Consider the following 16,371-nt stretch of genomic DNA (forward strand, 5'->3'; position numbering starts at 1 on the left):
CTGCTCCAGACACTGCAGCATCTTCAGCTAGCCCCCCTCCCCCCAGACGATGGAGAGGCCTCGTCAGCTAGTCCGCTGCAGACACGGGGGCCTCGTCTGCTAGCCCCTTCCCCACGCAGGGCCTCGGCCTCCGTCTCCAGAGTTACCTGAGTGTTGAAGAGACTTCAGGAGACGTGAGGTCGTCCGGCAGATCCACCTCCTCCCCGAGGCGCCGGGTACCTCCAGGAGGTAGAGACACTTGCCCTCGCCGTTTGACGAGGGGTCTTCCCAAAGCAACCCGGGAGCTCCTCCAATCAAGGTTGATGCCACCAGGGATGTGGGATTTTGAATTCGGCCATATGCAGTGTTGAGTTCCGGTCAAGGGAGTCGATGTTTAATGTCACTTTGTCTTTTCCGCAAAGTCAAGTTTGACAGGACGTTAGGTACTTCGGTTTTGGTTGGCCTTCAGCGGCCATTTTGTCTGACAGTTGAAGTACACGCTTTTTAAAAGCTTTTTTAAGACCAGTCTCCTCCCTAATGAGCAACTCAATTCCTGGGATAGTTTCGGAAGGCAGCTCTGTTTAACAGCCATTACACGGTTTAACCCCTGTGTTCTATACGCTTATTGCCACCTATGAAACTGTTAGCCTGGGTCACATATACCCAGGACATTTTTATGATATTAAAACAATACAAAATTCTCTCTATATAATATATAATCTTTATTTCAATTGCAAACAATATATAGAATATACTAATGATTGCCTTTTGCCTCCGCTACTTTGCATTTAACAATGAAAGTGTCATTTCTTTTTTGTGATAAAGATGTGATTTATATAAATCCACTATAATGAAGGCATGGGTAAATAAATCATGTTTATCTGTGAAAAATGAAAATTAAACCCGGTTTTCCTGCAGTAGATTATTGATATTTACTGTTTTGTACTGACGTTCATCCTTATCTACAGTAATTATTTAGCATATAGGCAAAAAAGACATGGAGCAAATGCAGATGATGAACAGCAAATAGAAAGGCAAAAGAATAACCGAGTTCACACTGGTGCAGTCACTGGTTGTGAAATCTCTCTCATTGCATTTAGTTTGTTGTAACTGTTGTGAAAGTGTCACACAAGATGCAGTTGTCTTTGTACGAGAGTAAAGGTTGTCAAAAGATCACCCACTAAGCCAGCTTTGTGGTGCGTCTGCCATTTTGAGTCCCACTGAATATCATTGCATTTGCCCAAAAACATGCTGGGGTTTTGGTTTCTCATTGCAGATCAGTGACTTAACCAAGCAAGAAACAAGATGCTTGGGTTCTGTAAACGAGACATTCTGAGTTTCTTAGGGCCACACAAATAGGACTCTTTATACACCTTAAGGAATATATACTGTAGCACTGACATGCTAGTATGGTTATTATTTGCAGATTATTAGCATACTAAACTTATACATCGATAGCATTTCTGGACGAGAATATGATGTTGTTGATGTTGTGTGTAGTGCAGTGTCTAAGTAGAGGGCATTTGCAGTTACATGTAATTTAATTAAATGCAATTTTATTATAATCCAAATAGCCATCTACAGGAAGTTGTCAATTCTATATGAATGCACAACGGATGTTTGGCAACTGAAATCTTCTTTTTTTCTGCTTTGTAATTTCTCTTGCAATGTTTAGGAGAAAACGGTAGATTCCCTTGCTGGGGTTTTTGCTTTTGAAAAACGTGTTATGAAAAGATTAAACACTTGACACGTCCAAAATGCTGTTCCTCCACCCCCCTGTGCTGCTGACCTTCTGTCCGTCTCTCCACGCTCGGTGTGTTAGCGTAGCGTAGCGCCGTGTCCGTCGACTTTACAGACGAGGGCGGACGACACCATCCACTGTAAGCGTTTTCATTACGGTGCCTTTCAGCTTTTTAAAAGTAGTTTTTGCGCGATTAGGTTTTCTTTGCCAGGCATTATGGCTCGTATTTGTGTTGGAATGAAAGGCGAAATCTTTTAAGACCGTAATCATCTCAGCTCGGATGCAGGCTGTCAGCCGCACATTCCTGGGGACCTGTTTAATCAACACCAAACCCCGGCTTTGTTTGAAGTCTTCTGATGGCTTGGCTGCTCACCAGAAACTCATGTTTCCCCCAAAATTAAAAAAGGTTCTTCTTTTTTTTTTCTTTTTTTTTTTTTTACCCACACAGTCCTACTTTTTTTCCCACGTTACGACTTGTAGTTGTGGAACGACCTGTCCGTGTGGCGGTGTGAGGCTTGTCCCGTGTTTCCCGTTACAAAACTCCTGGGCTGTGAGGCTCGGCCCCATTTTTCCCGTTAGAAAACTCCTGGGATGTGGTTGAAGTGTGGGTAGGAGACATTTCACCGAATTGAATTGAATTGAATTGAATTGAATTGAATTGAATTGAATTGAATTGAATTGAATTGAATTGAATTGAATTGAATTGAATTGAATTGAATTGAATTGAATTGAATTGAATTGAATTGAATTGAATTGAATTGAATTGAATTGAATTGGTATAGCGCAGTTACCCTGTGAGTATTTAAAACGGATTGACCTCTACTCAGTCACAGGGATTTCGGACGGCTGTTAAGCCTGGGTGACGGGTGACGCTGTTTTCGGGTGCTGTACAGTGGCAGACCGGCGCTCCCAAACTGGCTTTTGGAAGTTGGGATTCGAAGGAACAGCTGATATAATTAGAATCAGCGGCGGAATTGTCAAGGCCTCGGCATCTGTCAGAGGCAGGCACGCACCCCCCCCCCCCCCCAGACCTGACAGCACTCCTCTTCTGGGACACAGCGCTTTTAGAACAGGAACAGGGGAGGCAGAATGTTGTCATCCTTCCTGGTGGAAAATAATCAGAGTAACATGGAGGAGAGCTCCCTGAACACACAAAATGTCTTATCTCCCGGCTGCAGGGAATGTCCTGTGAGCTTCTGGTTGGATCTCATTGTCCGGGCAGTCGACATCTCCGCTGATGCCTGCTGCAGCTGACCTTTCAGCCCTGGATCTGTGCACCAAACTTTATATTACTGTAGATGTGCGTGCGTGTGTGTATGTGTGTGCATGTGCGTGTTTTTGAATACATGTATGTGTATGTGTGCGTGTGCGTGAATAAGTGTGTGTGTGTGTGTGTATGTGTGTATCACGGCAGCAGGTGTCTGGCAGCAGAATCACTTGAGCGCAGTGTTGTAACATACACTCACTGAGCAATTTATTAGGTAGACCTGTACACCAGTGCTAATTTTTAATCAGCCAATCCTGGCAGCAACTAAATGCATAATATGTAGCTAGCACACACATACATTTAGCTTGCATGAATGGTCGACAGCTTCAGCTGTTTTTCATACAAAATGTCAGAATGGGGAAGAGATGTGACTTTGACTGTGGAATGATTGTTGATGCCAGACAGGGTGGATCTCCTGGGATTTTCATGCACAACAGTCTCTAGAGTTTGCAGAGAATGGTACGGGAAAAAAAAAAAACATCCAGTGAGCAGAAGTTCTGCAGGCAAAATATTGTTGTTAATGAGAGAGGTCAGAGGAGAAGGGCCAGACTGGTCGAAGCTGACAGGAAGGTGACAGTAACGCGAATAACCACACAGTACAACAGTTGTATGCAGAAGAGCATCTCTGAACACACAATGTGCCAAACCTCTGAGTGAATAGGCTGCAGCAGCAGAAGACTTAATAATAAAGTGTGTTTGTGTGTGTTTGTGTGTGTGTGTGTGTGTGTGTGTGTGTGTGTGTGTGTGTGTTTGTGTGTGTGTGTGTGTGTGTCTGTGTGTGTCTGTGTGTGTGTGTGTGTTTGTGTGTGTGTGTGTGTGTGTGTTTGTTTGTGTGTTTGTGTGTGTGTGTGTGTGTGTGTTTGTGTGTGTGTGTGTGTGTGTGTGTGTGTGTTTAGCATGTCTGTGTGGAGTTGTGTGAGGTCTGTGCATGCTTACTGTATGATTTCAGAAGAAACTCTCCCATCAGTACGACTGTCATTCAACCTCTAATGAGCAGGAAATTAGCGAATAAAAGATTTCAGCCACTTGGCTTTGATACTGCTTGATGTGCACTAATTGCCAAGATTGTATCTGTGTTATTTTTCAAAAGATCAGTAGGGCGCTCTGGTAATTTTCATTAATCACATACAGAGAAGAGCTAATTAAAATTTTCATTATTCCTCCTTTTTGTCCCCCCCCCACCCCCACCCCCCCCCAACCATTTGGCATTTATTTAGGGAGCAGAATTTTAATAAGATTTATTCCATTATTACATAAGAAAACAAAACATCACCGATTTGATGTAATTCTGCTGCTGTGATGGGTTCCCAATCCACGTCCCCTCCCCCTTCCCTCCCCCCGTCCATCCTGGTGTCTCGTTTCCACCGTGGCTCTTGATTGGTCTCGACGCCCGCGCGCCGGGGTGATACCGGCCCCGTGCGTATCTGCGGCGGGAGGCGGTAACGATGATCGCCCCCCTGATTGTTATTATTATTATTATTTATCGTAATCATTCGTTTCGTTACAAAGGTCACGGAACGGAAGAGAGCAAAACAAACAGCCGTGTAGCTGCCCGCCCCGGCCGGCCCGATTAGGCCCATTAAGACGACGCGCGCTCGGAAAGACCCCGTGATTTAAGCGGCTCGTTCCGGCGCCCCGACCCCGCGCCCGGGTAAATTACTCAGACGGAGCGTGCGCCGTTATCGCCCTGTAATTATTCCCCCCCACGCGGTCCGCGGGCTCGGGCGCTGCGGCCGGAAGCTTCTGGAGAGAGCGGAGCGGGGGGGCTCTGAATTATGCATCCGGCGGCGGGAACGGGAGCGGGAGCGGGAGCGGGAGCTGAATCCGGCCGTGCCGAACCCCCCCCCCCCGGCTCGTTATCACACGCAGGACTTATGTTCACTGAAGGGCGTTCTATCACACGGCCAATCGGAAGACAGGAGAGGTGGGAGTCAAGGTTAGCATCAAGATCTGTGACCCACGAGACCTGGGGTTGAGGCTTACCTGTTCCTTTCCTTTCTCTTCGTTTTGCTCATATATAATATATATATATATAATAACATGACATTTTTCAGCTGAGTCCAGGGGGTTTGGGGAAAGGCAATCTTAAATCCTCTTGTTCTGTAATTTTGTTTCTTACTTTTAATGTCAGTGATGTCTTTTGTCTAACAAAAGGGGAAAGTGGGTTGTTGACCAAACGTGATGCAGGTCTTAAAGGGCGATCAGGCTCGCACTTCCTACTCTGAATGATCCCACCTCCTCGCCTTCTTGATTGGGCGTCTGACAGAACCAGCCACATCTAATGCTGCCCTCCGAACACATTCCGGTAAATAAAATCCTCCGTGCCTCGTTATGGTCTGGTTACGGCTGATGGTCCCCTGGCCTCTCCCCCGCGCTGGCGTTTCGGGCCACCCAAAGCCGCGCGGTCAACAAACAGGAAACCCAAACGGGCCTCTGCCACCGCTAACCAAACGGCTCCCGCCACAGCGTATCCGACAGGAAGTGTGGTCATGGCCGATTTGCCGTCTTTCAGGTGCGGTCCGTCTCTCGGGGGGCGACGTCCGTCTGCCAGCGTACCCACGTGCCCCGGCGCCTGTGGCCGAAGCGGAGTGAGGAGGCCCTCCTCTCGATTAGCGCGGCGCGGCGTAATGTTGATCCCCTTCCCCCAGGATTGATCTGACCAGGGGGTCATTAAGCAGCATATTACCGCCTGTGTCTCTGCTTTCCAGAGGCAAAGGTCACTTAATACTGAAAGCAGACCCCCGCCGGTCTCCCGTCACGAGTGGGCGGCCTCGCGGGACAGGGCCGGGCCGATAAAGACCCCGCGCAATTTTCTCCCCGCGATTTATTATTTAAGATGTCAGATATAGAAAGAGGAGCGGAGCAGGTATTATTTTCAGCGGGGCGGCGCTTTGATAGAGACAGCCACCTGTCCATTGAAGATTGTTCATTTTGAGCTCTCCTCCGTCGGTCTAATTGGGGAAAAGAAAGTCAGGGGGAAGAGCAGCTTGCGTGACAGTAACAAATGAACGGCCAATCGTTGAGACATTAGAGATCCGGGCAGAGGCCGTTACCGTTGAAGGAGGGAGAGGAAAGGCAATAAAAGAGCGGTCTCCTGTTGGCCGACATTTTGTTCCCGGTGTGTCAGAGCAAGAGGAGAAAGACCAACATTTCAAAACCAGTGACTGAGAAGATGGAGCCCTGCTCTGGGGAAGAGAGGATGGTGGGATTGGGGAAAATGTGTAGAGCTGAACTAATAGTAATGAGTAGTTCCGTTCCTGTGACATACAGACGTACGCGCTCAGTATATATGTGCCACCACGATGCTCTTTGGCAGTTAACAAAGCTCTTAAACTGAATTAGAGTGCCTTCCATATGGAAGGTAACGGCATCAGCAGTGAAACCCCACAGTATATAAAACATAAAAAAGTATCCTAACCAAAGATAACAAACTCTTTCTGCAGCCTGCTGGTTTACACCGTATCCATTTCAGTTAACTGCTCTGCCTTGTTCTTACTCCAGATATTTGTTTCCTCGTTAATGGAAGCCAGTTAATGCAAATTCTTCAGAGAGCGGCAATTTGTTTCCAACTTTTAAACACAATTCCTTTTGTCAAACTGTGAGCAAACTAAATGAGATTAACAAAAGGGGGCTGTCAGTTGTACAAAGGCAGCCGCGTTTGTTTGTGGTGTCTTGTTAGAAAGAGACGGTGACAGCGAAGGTGAGACGTGTTGGGAGGAGGACGGCGAGGACTCTCGTGCCAACCTGTATATTTTTAGCCGACGGCAAAGTGTGACAGACTACAGGGAGGTGGAGAGGTCTGGATAGGAGGGTGGAGGGAGGGGGGTCAGATTAAGAGGCTGGAAGAAATCTGACAAGTTCAGCTGAACAGGTAAGAGAGGCACCAGCCTCCTGTAGACTCCTGTGGAGACACAGATCTGACAAGACAGGACAAACCCAGTCATTGCCTATTTTCAATGGGGCATAGAAAATAATTCATGCAGGAAATGGAAGTAGGCAGAGGACAGCCAGTTACACTGAAAAAAAAAAAAAAATCTAATATTGGGTGAGAATCAAGTTACAAATGTAAAAAAAATAAATAAATACTATTCGCTGAAATATTTATCTTGAACTGTATTCACGCATCACCGTGTCTCTAAACTGCACTTACAGAGTTTCCCCCAAATTTAGTTGAGGTGAAGAAGTGGTCTGATTCGTTAGAAAGGTGAGCATTATACCCAATCACTTTCTCATTGTGTGCTGATTCACTTAGTTTGAGAAGGAGGTCCATCCCAGATTATACTCTGTTGGACAAAGCTTACAGTATGTCGGGCGACATTTGTAGTTCGGGGTCTGATTTCCCCAGGCGTAGGAGTAGACGGGGTCAGAGTGCATTCTCCAGCGCTAACCTTCTGGTTTGTGGCCCTGTCTGGTGTTGGGCTTGGGCCGGCTCCCCCTGTCACTGTTGGCCGGAGCAGATGGAGCTCCCTCTGTGCCGATAGCCGAGGGTTGGGTGGAGAACGGGTTCTTGTTACTCGGAAGGACCGGGGAATCGTGGCACCGGGAATGTTGAACGTAATTAAAAAAATCATGCATATGCCACGTATTCATAATTCATGGGCACAGGAACACGTGTTGCCTTGCTCTCAGGGAAGCGACAGCCATATGAGCAGACCGAGAGAGACAGTTATCCATTTCATTTTTGCTCCAACATCTCTGACGGTTACAACATATGCTGAAATCAATATCATCCCCCACAGTCGGTGGAAATGCAGAAAATAGCTTCATGGGCTGGCCTCAGATCCAAGTACGTACAGTAGCCCACGTGCAGTTTTCTCCACTTTTCACTATTTCCTTTCAATTTGCCGATATCTAATATGATTTAGAACAACCGCCACTCCGCTTTCCGCGTAATGAATAACGAGTGCAAAGTTGTTTGCACTGTACATGCACGAGAGCTGTAGGTTCATCTGAACGGCGCACGCATTACAAATGAGCTGTTTACGTGGCAAATATTTGTACGTCGAGGTGAATTTAAATTGGATAATCGACCACGTACACGGACTCTTCGCATATACAAAGCTGCTGTATTCACAGTAAATCCTCCTACTTGAAACGCTTAAATATTCCGGCATATATTCGAAAATTGACATTCTTTGTAAGTGTGGACGTTGCTTCTGAGGGTTGGATTTTTGCTGCAGTGTTCACATTTCTTCATCTCCGGTTTGTCTTTTCGCTTCAGCGCGATACTGAATTGTACTTTCATTTTTGGGTTCCTTTTTTCCCCGACTGTGCTCGAAAGAGGCCAACCTTGCCTGGCTGGAAACCCCCTCCCCCCCCCAAAAAAAACTGACTATTAACCCTCCAACCACCTTCTATTAGCCGAGTGGGAGGGGGCCGCCGTGATCGCATTAAAGCGAATCCGTCGCAGTCAAGGAATTTCTGATCCAGCTCGTAACTCGACTGTCCTCCCACACCTCCTCGCCCCCCCTCTCCGTGTTCGCGTGCCTACCTTATTCTGCTGCTCCTTGTAACTGGGTTACTCTGACAACCAGGCCGAGCTCTACCAAACTTTGTTTGGCAGGTTGCTTTTCTCGGGGAAGGTGGGAACAAAAAAAAAAGAAGAAGAAGAAGAAGAAGAAGGAAAAAAACCAAGTAAAAGAGAACACCTGTGAAAGTGGATTTAGATACCGCTACACCACCGCGCTCGTGCGACAACAAAAAAAAACCCCGGGATACAAGAATAGGTATTAGACGCAGTCGCTCGTAATTCCCGCTTCCACCAGAGGGAGAGGAGGAGGAGAGGAAGGGTTGAAATGGATTGACAGACTTCGCTGCTTACTTCCTTTGTTTCCACTTCTGTCGCGTGTGGTAGAGGCGTACAGTTTGACTTGGCAGGTAACGGAAATTGATTTGGGCAGACAGGGAGCTTTGGCGAGATTAATGCTGGCTTCTTCTCAGAGATGCTGGAGAGTGAGGGAGGAGTGTGTGTGTGGGGGGGGGGTAGTTCTTGGTTACGCATCAGGATAGCTTGTGCCAATTCCGAGAGCCAAGAATAAGATATCCCCCCCCTTCAACCCCCTTTTGACCGAATACCGTACTCCGTGTTTATTTTGATGTGAAAAAATTACCATTCCACAAAACCTTTTAACGTTTCAAGCGTGCACACGGCGAGCTTTACACATCGGCTGCCAAGAGTGTGCCAGTCATTGTCTGGCAGCGAGACGTGGACTTTAACTTGGAAGGCGTTCGCGGGAAGTGTGTGCTTCTGCGTCGAGTGTGCGGGTGTGTGTGTGCGCGCGTGCGTGTGTGTGTTGGCAGTGCTGCCGTTCGGATCCCCCATCTGCGCGGCGGTCCTCCGTGGCCTGCTCCCGCCTCAGCCCGTGTAGTTAATGAAGGCGCGGGCGCGGAGAGCGCTAATCTGTCCCCGTTCCCATCACCTGAACCTCGCCACAGCGGGCGGAGGAGCGGGAGTCTGGCTCCTCTTCAGGGCGCCTCCTTCCACTCCATTTCTCTCATCTCCTGCCGTAAAAAAAGGGAGGAAGGAAAAAAAAAGTTCTGTCCGTATTTTAGAAAACGGTGTTGATGAATGTGGCGGAGCGGTTGTGTTTTTCGGCGGCTGTAGGGTTTGTGTGTGTGTTGTATTTATCGGCGATGTGGAGCGGTTGTGTTTTTCGGCGGCTGTAGGGTTTGTGTGTGTGTTGTATTTATCGGCGACGTGGAGCGGTTGGTGTAATCGGGCTGCGGTGGGGGAGCTCGGGGGAACCGGGCCGTGGGTAATGACCGGGAAAAGAGCCGTCCCCGGCAGCGGGGAGCGATCGCTCTCACCTGCAGGACTTCAGACGCGCCGGGGGGGGGCGCCGCACCTGATGTGCGCTCCACCTGATGTCCCGTCTCTCTCCATAAAGCCCCTCTGCAGTTCGAGCTGATGAAAGCTCTCATTACCGCCATGTTAATGAAGAGTGCCCGTTAGCCAGCGGTGCCTCTGGAGCCGCTCGCTCTGCCCGATGAGTCCCTTACATTACATTACAGTCATTTAGCTGATGCTTTTATCCAAAGCCACTTACAGTTGATTAGACTAACCAGGGGAAAGTCCCCCCTGGAGTAATGTGGGGTTAAAGGCCTTGCCTAAGGGCCCAAGAGCTGTGCAGATCTTACCTTGACTACACCTTATCGGGCCTGGAACCACCAACCTCCCGGGTCCCAGTCACGCACCTTAACCACTTGGCTCCAGTCTCCTCAGCTTAAGGTGTCCTTTGTGTTTGCCTGATTTGAGTGTGAAATGCAGAGTGCTGATTGGCCGGCGGGCTGCTGTGTGTGTTGCAGGGCGGGCTGAGGAACAGTAAGCACGAGTGCACGCTGTCATCGCAGGAGTACGTGCACGAGCTGCGCTCCGGGATCACCGAGGACAAGCTGCTGAACTGCCTCGAGTCCCTGAGGGTGTCCCTCACCAGCAACCCCGTCAGGTCAGTACCGCCCCGGCCACGCCCCTGCCCCCGTCAGATCTGTACCGCCCCGGCCACACCCCTGCCCCTGTCAGGTCAGTACCGCCCGGCCACACCCCTGCCCCCGTCAGGTCAGTACCGCCCCGGCCACGCCCCTGCCCCTGTCAGGTCTGTACCGCCCCGGCCACGCCCCTGCCCCTGTCAGTCAGCCTGCTGCCCGGCCCCGCCCCTGTCGCTGTCAGTCAGCCTGCCCGGCCCTGCCTCTCCACTTGTCAGTCAGCCTGCCTGGCCACACCCCAGACCCTGTCAATCAGCCTGCCTGGCCACGTCTCGTGCCTGTCAATCTGCCTGCCTGGCTCCGCCCCTGCCCCTGTCAGTCCGCCTGGTGGCCATACCCCTGCCCCTGTCAGTCAGTCAGCCTGCCCGGCCCCGCTCCTGCCCCTCCCCCAGAGATCTGCACTTCCTTGGTTTCCCGTGGGGGTGGGGTGGCTCTCTGCCCAGCGCCCCTCGGCATGGAGCTGGAAGATGTCAGCAGGTTCTGGTTGCACGCTGTGGGCCCGGTTTGACATCTCTCCCCACCTCTTCTGTCCGTGAGCCCCCTGACTGACAAAATGTCCGCCAGTGGACCTGACATTCTCCCGCCCGGCCTGACCGCTGACCCCACCCCTACCTCTTTGATCCCACGTCCCCCGGATCACTTGAAAAATCCTGCTTCTGCCTCTCTCCTCGCCCCCCTTTTCGTGCTTTTATCCAGTTCGATCACAGCTAATGTCCTGCGTGAAGCGGTTTTGAAACGTCCTCAGTTGTGCACTGGTGTCTGGCTGGCTTTGATAGCCCTTTCATTCAATCATAATTAGGCTGGAGTCTCTCTCCAGCTGCCTCCACCCCCTGCCCGGGTAGGATGTCCGCTGCTCTTTTTTTTTTTTTGTAGATGGGATCTTCAACTTTAATTTGGTCCCAGCAGCGCACAGGAACCCTCGGTGACAGCAGACCCTCTCAATTATTTACCGGCGCGCTGTCGGAGAGATGTTCCTTAATGTGAATCGATGAACGCTGCATATAAAGTGGTCATCAGATGAGTGGCAGATATGCTTTTAAGTCGACCTCATTGCTAAGAGAGGACCAGCAGGCGGCCCCTGTGGACCAGTTATTTGATCCGGTGGATATAGCCTGTGTTATTCCTGCATCCTCGCCACCTCGGAAACTAATACGCTTTGGTGAGCTCCCGCTGCAAAGTTCGCCGCTGCCTTACGGACGAAGAACGAACGCGTCCGGCGCGCTTGAACTAAGAATAGTCGTCGAGAAAACGCCCTTCCTTCTTGGCTGAGCGGTGTCAAAACAACGAGGGGCGGAAGATTGAAAAAGAACAATAACGGAACTTCACGTTCACACCTCATTTTCCCTTTTATTTTTCTTTTTAAGCGTGAGAAATATTAGCAGAAATGAGGGCTGTTTAAGGATGCCGGTTGCAGCAGGCGTGTAAACGGCCTGGAGGTGCTCTGTGTGTTGCATTAATTAAGCTGCACGCTGTGTCTCGCTGGCGTTAGATCTCCCAGATCAGCAACGACTGGGTCACGAGACCCGCCTCTGCCACTGTTTGCTCATTTGATAGTTCACTAATTATGGAAAGTGAGACTAAATAGCGGTTTTCATTTTTTCTAAAAAAAAACAAAAAAACAAAAAAACAAAAAGGAAAAAAAAAGCCCAGACTCGTTCCTCCAGTGACTGGCAAGAGCCGCAAAGTTTGCCCCTCGCGGCGCTAGCGAAGCACGTTAGCGAAGCACGTTAGCATAGCACGTTAGCGGTGCTCGGCTGAGAAAGGGTAGCGGGGGCCGGGGGGGGGGGTTGGACGACCCTCTGGGTGTTTTGGGAAGAGCTGACCCCCTGACCGGGCGAGTGGGCTCCCCTCTCGGCGGGGGTCTGGGCCTCCCACGGAAGGCCCTCTTCTCACCGACAGCCCCCCCCCAGGTGACAGGAGGTAGAGGGAAGAAGCGGCGCCTAGCTCGGGCTCTCCTCCTCCTCTTCCTCGCCCTCCCCACTCCTCCACCTCTCGGTTCGTTTTAAAGGGTAGATTAACGGAAGGGACATTTCAACCCCCGGCCCGTCGGAACCGCTAACAATTAATACGGACGCGGTTAATAGTCACGGACGTGCCGGGGAAACGCGAGCTGCCATCCTGCGTCCTCATCGCTGTATGTTAATGTGACCTTTACTCTCATGCAGTCCCCTGTAGTCCTAACAAGCATCAGCGAGACAGAAGCATAACGCTGAAGGATTCAGGTGGATGCTGTAATCTCATTGTCTGAATGTACTGTGTCCTTTTACATCCAGGGTTTGCAGAAGCATCTGTTTGAGGCTGTGCATTATTAGTTATGGACATACAGGAGGCCTACATTATTACTTATGGACATACAGTAGGCTATACGTTATTAGTTATGGACATACAGTAGGCCTACATAATTAGTTATTGACATACAGTAGGCCATACATGATTAATTATGGACATACAGTTGGCCTACATCATTACTAATGGACATACAGTAGGTTGTTCATACTCCACACAGGCCTCCATGCCCCAGTTGGCTTAGGATAGGAATCGATTTGTATTCGGAAGAACCGAGCCATGTAATGACCGGTGATTTACAGGCTCTCCTGCAAAGTCGTGCCCCAAGTATCATTGCTCTGCTAGACCACGAGATGTGTTTGTGTGGGAACCTCTTTAAATCACGACTTTTTAAAGTAGGTTCTGTTCCTTATAACTCAAATGGCCATGCTCCTCGCGAGGTACAGAGCGGTTAGAAATTAAACGCCGTTGGAGCTATTTATTTCGGACCCTTCGAGACAAATGGTTTACATTTGCATTTTTCAGTTCACTCAGAGGAGACAAATCGTTCGAGAGCCCTCCCAGTTTAATCTAAAAAGCATGTTGCTTCCAGAATTTTGTCCCTGTTTGGAATTTACATTAAAGCAAAGTCCTCCACGTTTACTGATTTGTTTTTATTTTATTTAATTCTTTGCTGCGTGTAGGTTTGCTGACCCTGGACAAGACAGTTTAGCAATCAGAGAGAGACCACTTCATGGGAGAGCAGCGTAATTGGTGTCTTTCTTAAAAACGGGCGAGGTACGCATGCTGTTCTGCGCTTGTAAATATACTTGTAAATATCTTTAAAGCCATATGCTTCACTCTGAGCCTCGCCCACTTGAAAGGAAAACAGCAGGTGTGCGGAGAACGGGTCTGCGAACGTGCCGGAGAGGTTCGGCTCGACAAAAAAAACATTCTTCATTGTTCGCCGTTTCAACCGCCACACCGCCAAGTCTCGGCTTCGCGCTCACGGAGCCTGGCGTGTAAAACCTTAGTTTAAAAAATATATATTTAAGTTTTCAAATGAAGAAGGTGATTAACGCGTTAATTTCACCGAGGCGGGGGTGTCGGACGTTTCCGTTTCCTACAGTCAGCAGAAAAAGAAAGTGAGGACTCTCCTCACAAAAGCGTTTATCCAGTTCGGCGCTCGGCGTCCTCGCTAGCTCCGTCGATCGACGTCGACTGCTAATTTCCTCCCCGGAGGAGAAGCGGTATTTGTGTAATAGTTTAATTGGCGAGGCTGAGCACCTGTTTCCCTGGCCCAGGTGCCACTGCGCCCCCTGTATCCTGGGCAGTCCCAGACAGGTGCGCCTCCCGCAGATGGCATCGCCTGGAGCGCCCGCAGATGCGTCCCGACATTTCATCTCCTGGAGTTATTTCTTTAATTCTGTCAAAAAACCCGTCGGATCATTATTCATCTCCCGCTACCCCCCCCCCCCCCCCCCCCCCGTTCTCCTCCCTCCATCCTCCGTTTGGACAGGTGCTTCTTAATTTAGAAATGTCAATCTGTTTGTGGAGCGCGGTCTGATTTCACAAACTTTTTCCGACTCCGGGCAAGATGTGGATTCAAAGGAAGGCCATGGGTTCCGTTGAAAGTCCCGATTCTCGGAACGGCTGACATTACCGCTCTTAGTTCGGTGTCAAAACGCCGCTAACCGTTTCATCAGCAGGAGGGGAGCCGCCACAAGGCCTGGAGACAGCACTGTGATACTTTGCAGCAACAATGCTGGAAGTAATCGCCCAACTTTTCGCACTCCCACACATGCACAACAACATTTCCAGCTACGCTGTTGACGATTATTCTGCGGGCTACAGCGCCTGGGCTGAGCTCCTGCCCTGAAATGTATCTGCTCAGAAACGTCTGGGTTAAAGCCCACTGACTCGCGGTTGCTCTTCCTGATTCTGCATCAATATTTTTTTTCCACAGAAGAAGAAAGAGCGCATCAGCTTTTGACACGACGGATCACGGTTCCGTGCATTGCAGGGGTCTCGACTCAAAGTTCCCTGATTTAAGCCCCCGGTATTACATTTTGAGTCTTCCCAAATCCCGCCGATGGCCTCCATATTGAATTTGCAAGCTCTCTGATCCCCTGGACAGAATTATACAAAATTGAACTTGCTTGCTCCAATTTTTCATTATGTGGAAAATCCTCACTGCATGAATGATAAGGTTTTCTCTAGGTGATTTCAGAGTTCTTTTTTTTTTTTTCTCTTCATGGCTGGTCCGTGCACTGGATTTGGGTCTCGAGATCTTTCTTTAGGGTCATGGGCATGACTGTAGAAAGGACAGGTGAATCCCAGTCCTCCCAGTGTGGGTTCGGGGGCTCTGTTTATACCCAGCAGCTCACCCCAGTAATGGGGCTTGTTAGCACCTTTGAAGTTATGACATTGATTTTGCCTCGCGGGGTGCCGTTTAGCATCCGACCCATCGGACCAGAATCTCTAACCAAATGTGATGAAAGAAGGGGAGAGGGTCTGGGAGAGGGAGTAATCGACACCATTAAGCGTCGAGCTCCGCGTAGATTACGTAAAACCGGGAGGCTCTGCCTCAAAACACCGAGCGTTCGGGATTTAAGCTTCTCATCCCAGGCAGTGGGTTTGTGTTTTTATTTATTTTATTTTTTCGGTTCTGGGGGAGGCTCTGTGTTTTTAAATGGGTTTCCAGCGTCTCGTTTTAATGGGATCTCCACCAGAAATCCCAAAGGCCGGTTCCCGCGGCGTAAGTGTGGGTAAAGACGCCGGTCTGACATGATTAAAGACCACGTCCGCGACGTCTCTTCCCCCCCCCCTCCCGTCTGTATGGCGCCTCGACCTCCGGCGACCTTCATCCAGGCCTGAGCGGCCGGGGGCTGTTTCCTCTGGATGCAGATGGGGAAGCTGCGGTGTATGAATACGGCACGGGGATGTAAAGTGGCCTGTTTGTGCTATTCCCCGGTGCGGTGTGAGGGCGGGCAGGGACTGACCTCGGCGCTGAAGGATGATTTCAGCGGGAGGGAGGCTGAACGTTATGGACCGTCCCTCCTGAGGGATGGCTCTAACGGTATTAATCTGGCTCTGTGCGCTGTCGGCCTGCTCCTTAGCTGCTTCTCTCTCTCTGTCTCTCTTTCTTTCTCTCTCTCTCTGTATCTATCTGCCTCTCTCTCTCCCTTCCTCTCTCTAGCTCTGTCTCTGTATGTCTCTCTATATCTCTTTCTCTCTAGCTCTTTCTCCCTCTTTCCTTCTCGCTCTCTCTCTCTCTCTCTGTATCTCTATCTGGCTCTCTCTCTCCCCATCTCTCTAGCTCTGTCTCTGTTTGTCTCTCTCTATCTCTGTATCTTTATCTGCCTCTCCATCTCTAGCTCTGTCTCAGTTTGTCTCTCTTTCTATCGCTTTCCCTCTCTTTCTATCGCTTTCCCTCTCTTTGTTTCTCTCTCTGTATCTCTATCTGCCTCTCTTTCTTCCCATCTCTCTAGCTCTGTCTCTGTATGTCTCTCTGCCTCTCTCTCCCTCACTCTATCTGCCTCTCTCTGTCTCTCTGTGTATATATACAGCGTATCTCTTTCTCCCTGTATCTCTCTTTCTCAATCTATCTGGCTCTTTGTCTCTCTTGTGCCTTTTC

The 16,371-nt window shown here is 49.6% G+C and overlaps 1 protein-coding gene across 1 annotated transcript in view; it reads left to right on the forward strand.

The window, feature by feature from the left end:
* diaph2 (diaphanous-related formin 2) overlaps positions 1-16,371 on the forward strand; it is a 482,385-nt gene that overhangs the window by 111,539 nt on the left and 354,475 nt on the right. Inside the window, 1 exon segment of the mRNA XM_061234698.1 lies at positions 10,293-10,432. Coding sequence (XP_061090682.1) covers positions 10,293-10,432 — 140 coding nt within the window.

This window comes from Conger conger, chromosome 3 (genome assembly GCF_963514075.1).
Source record: "Conger conger chromosome 3, fConCon1.1, whole genome shotgun sequence".
Lineage (NCBI taxonomy): Eukaryota > Metazoa > Chordata > Actinopteri > Anguilliformes > Congridae > Conger > Conger conger.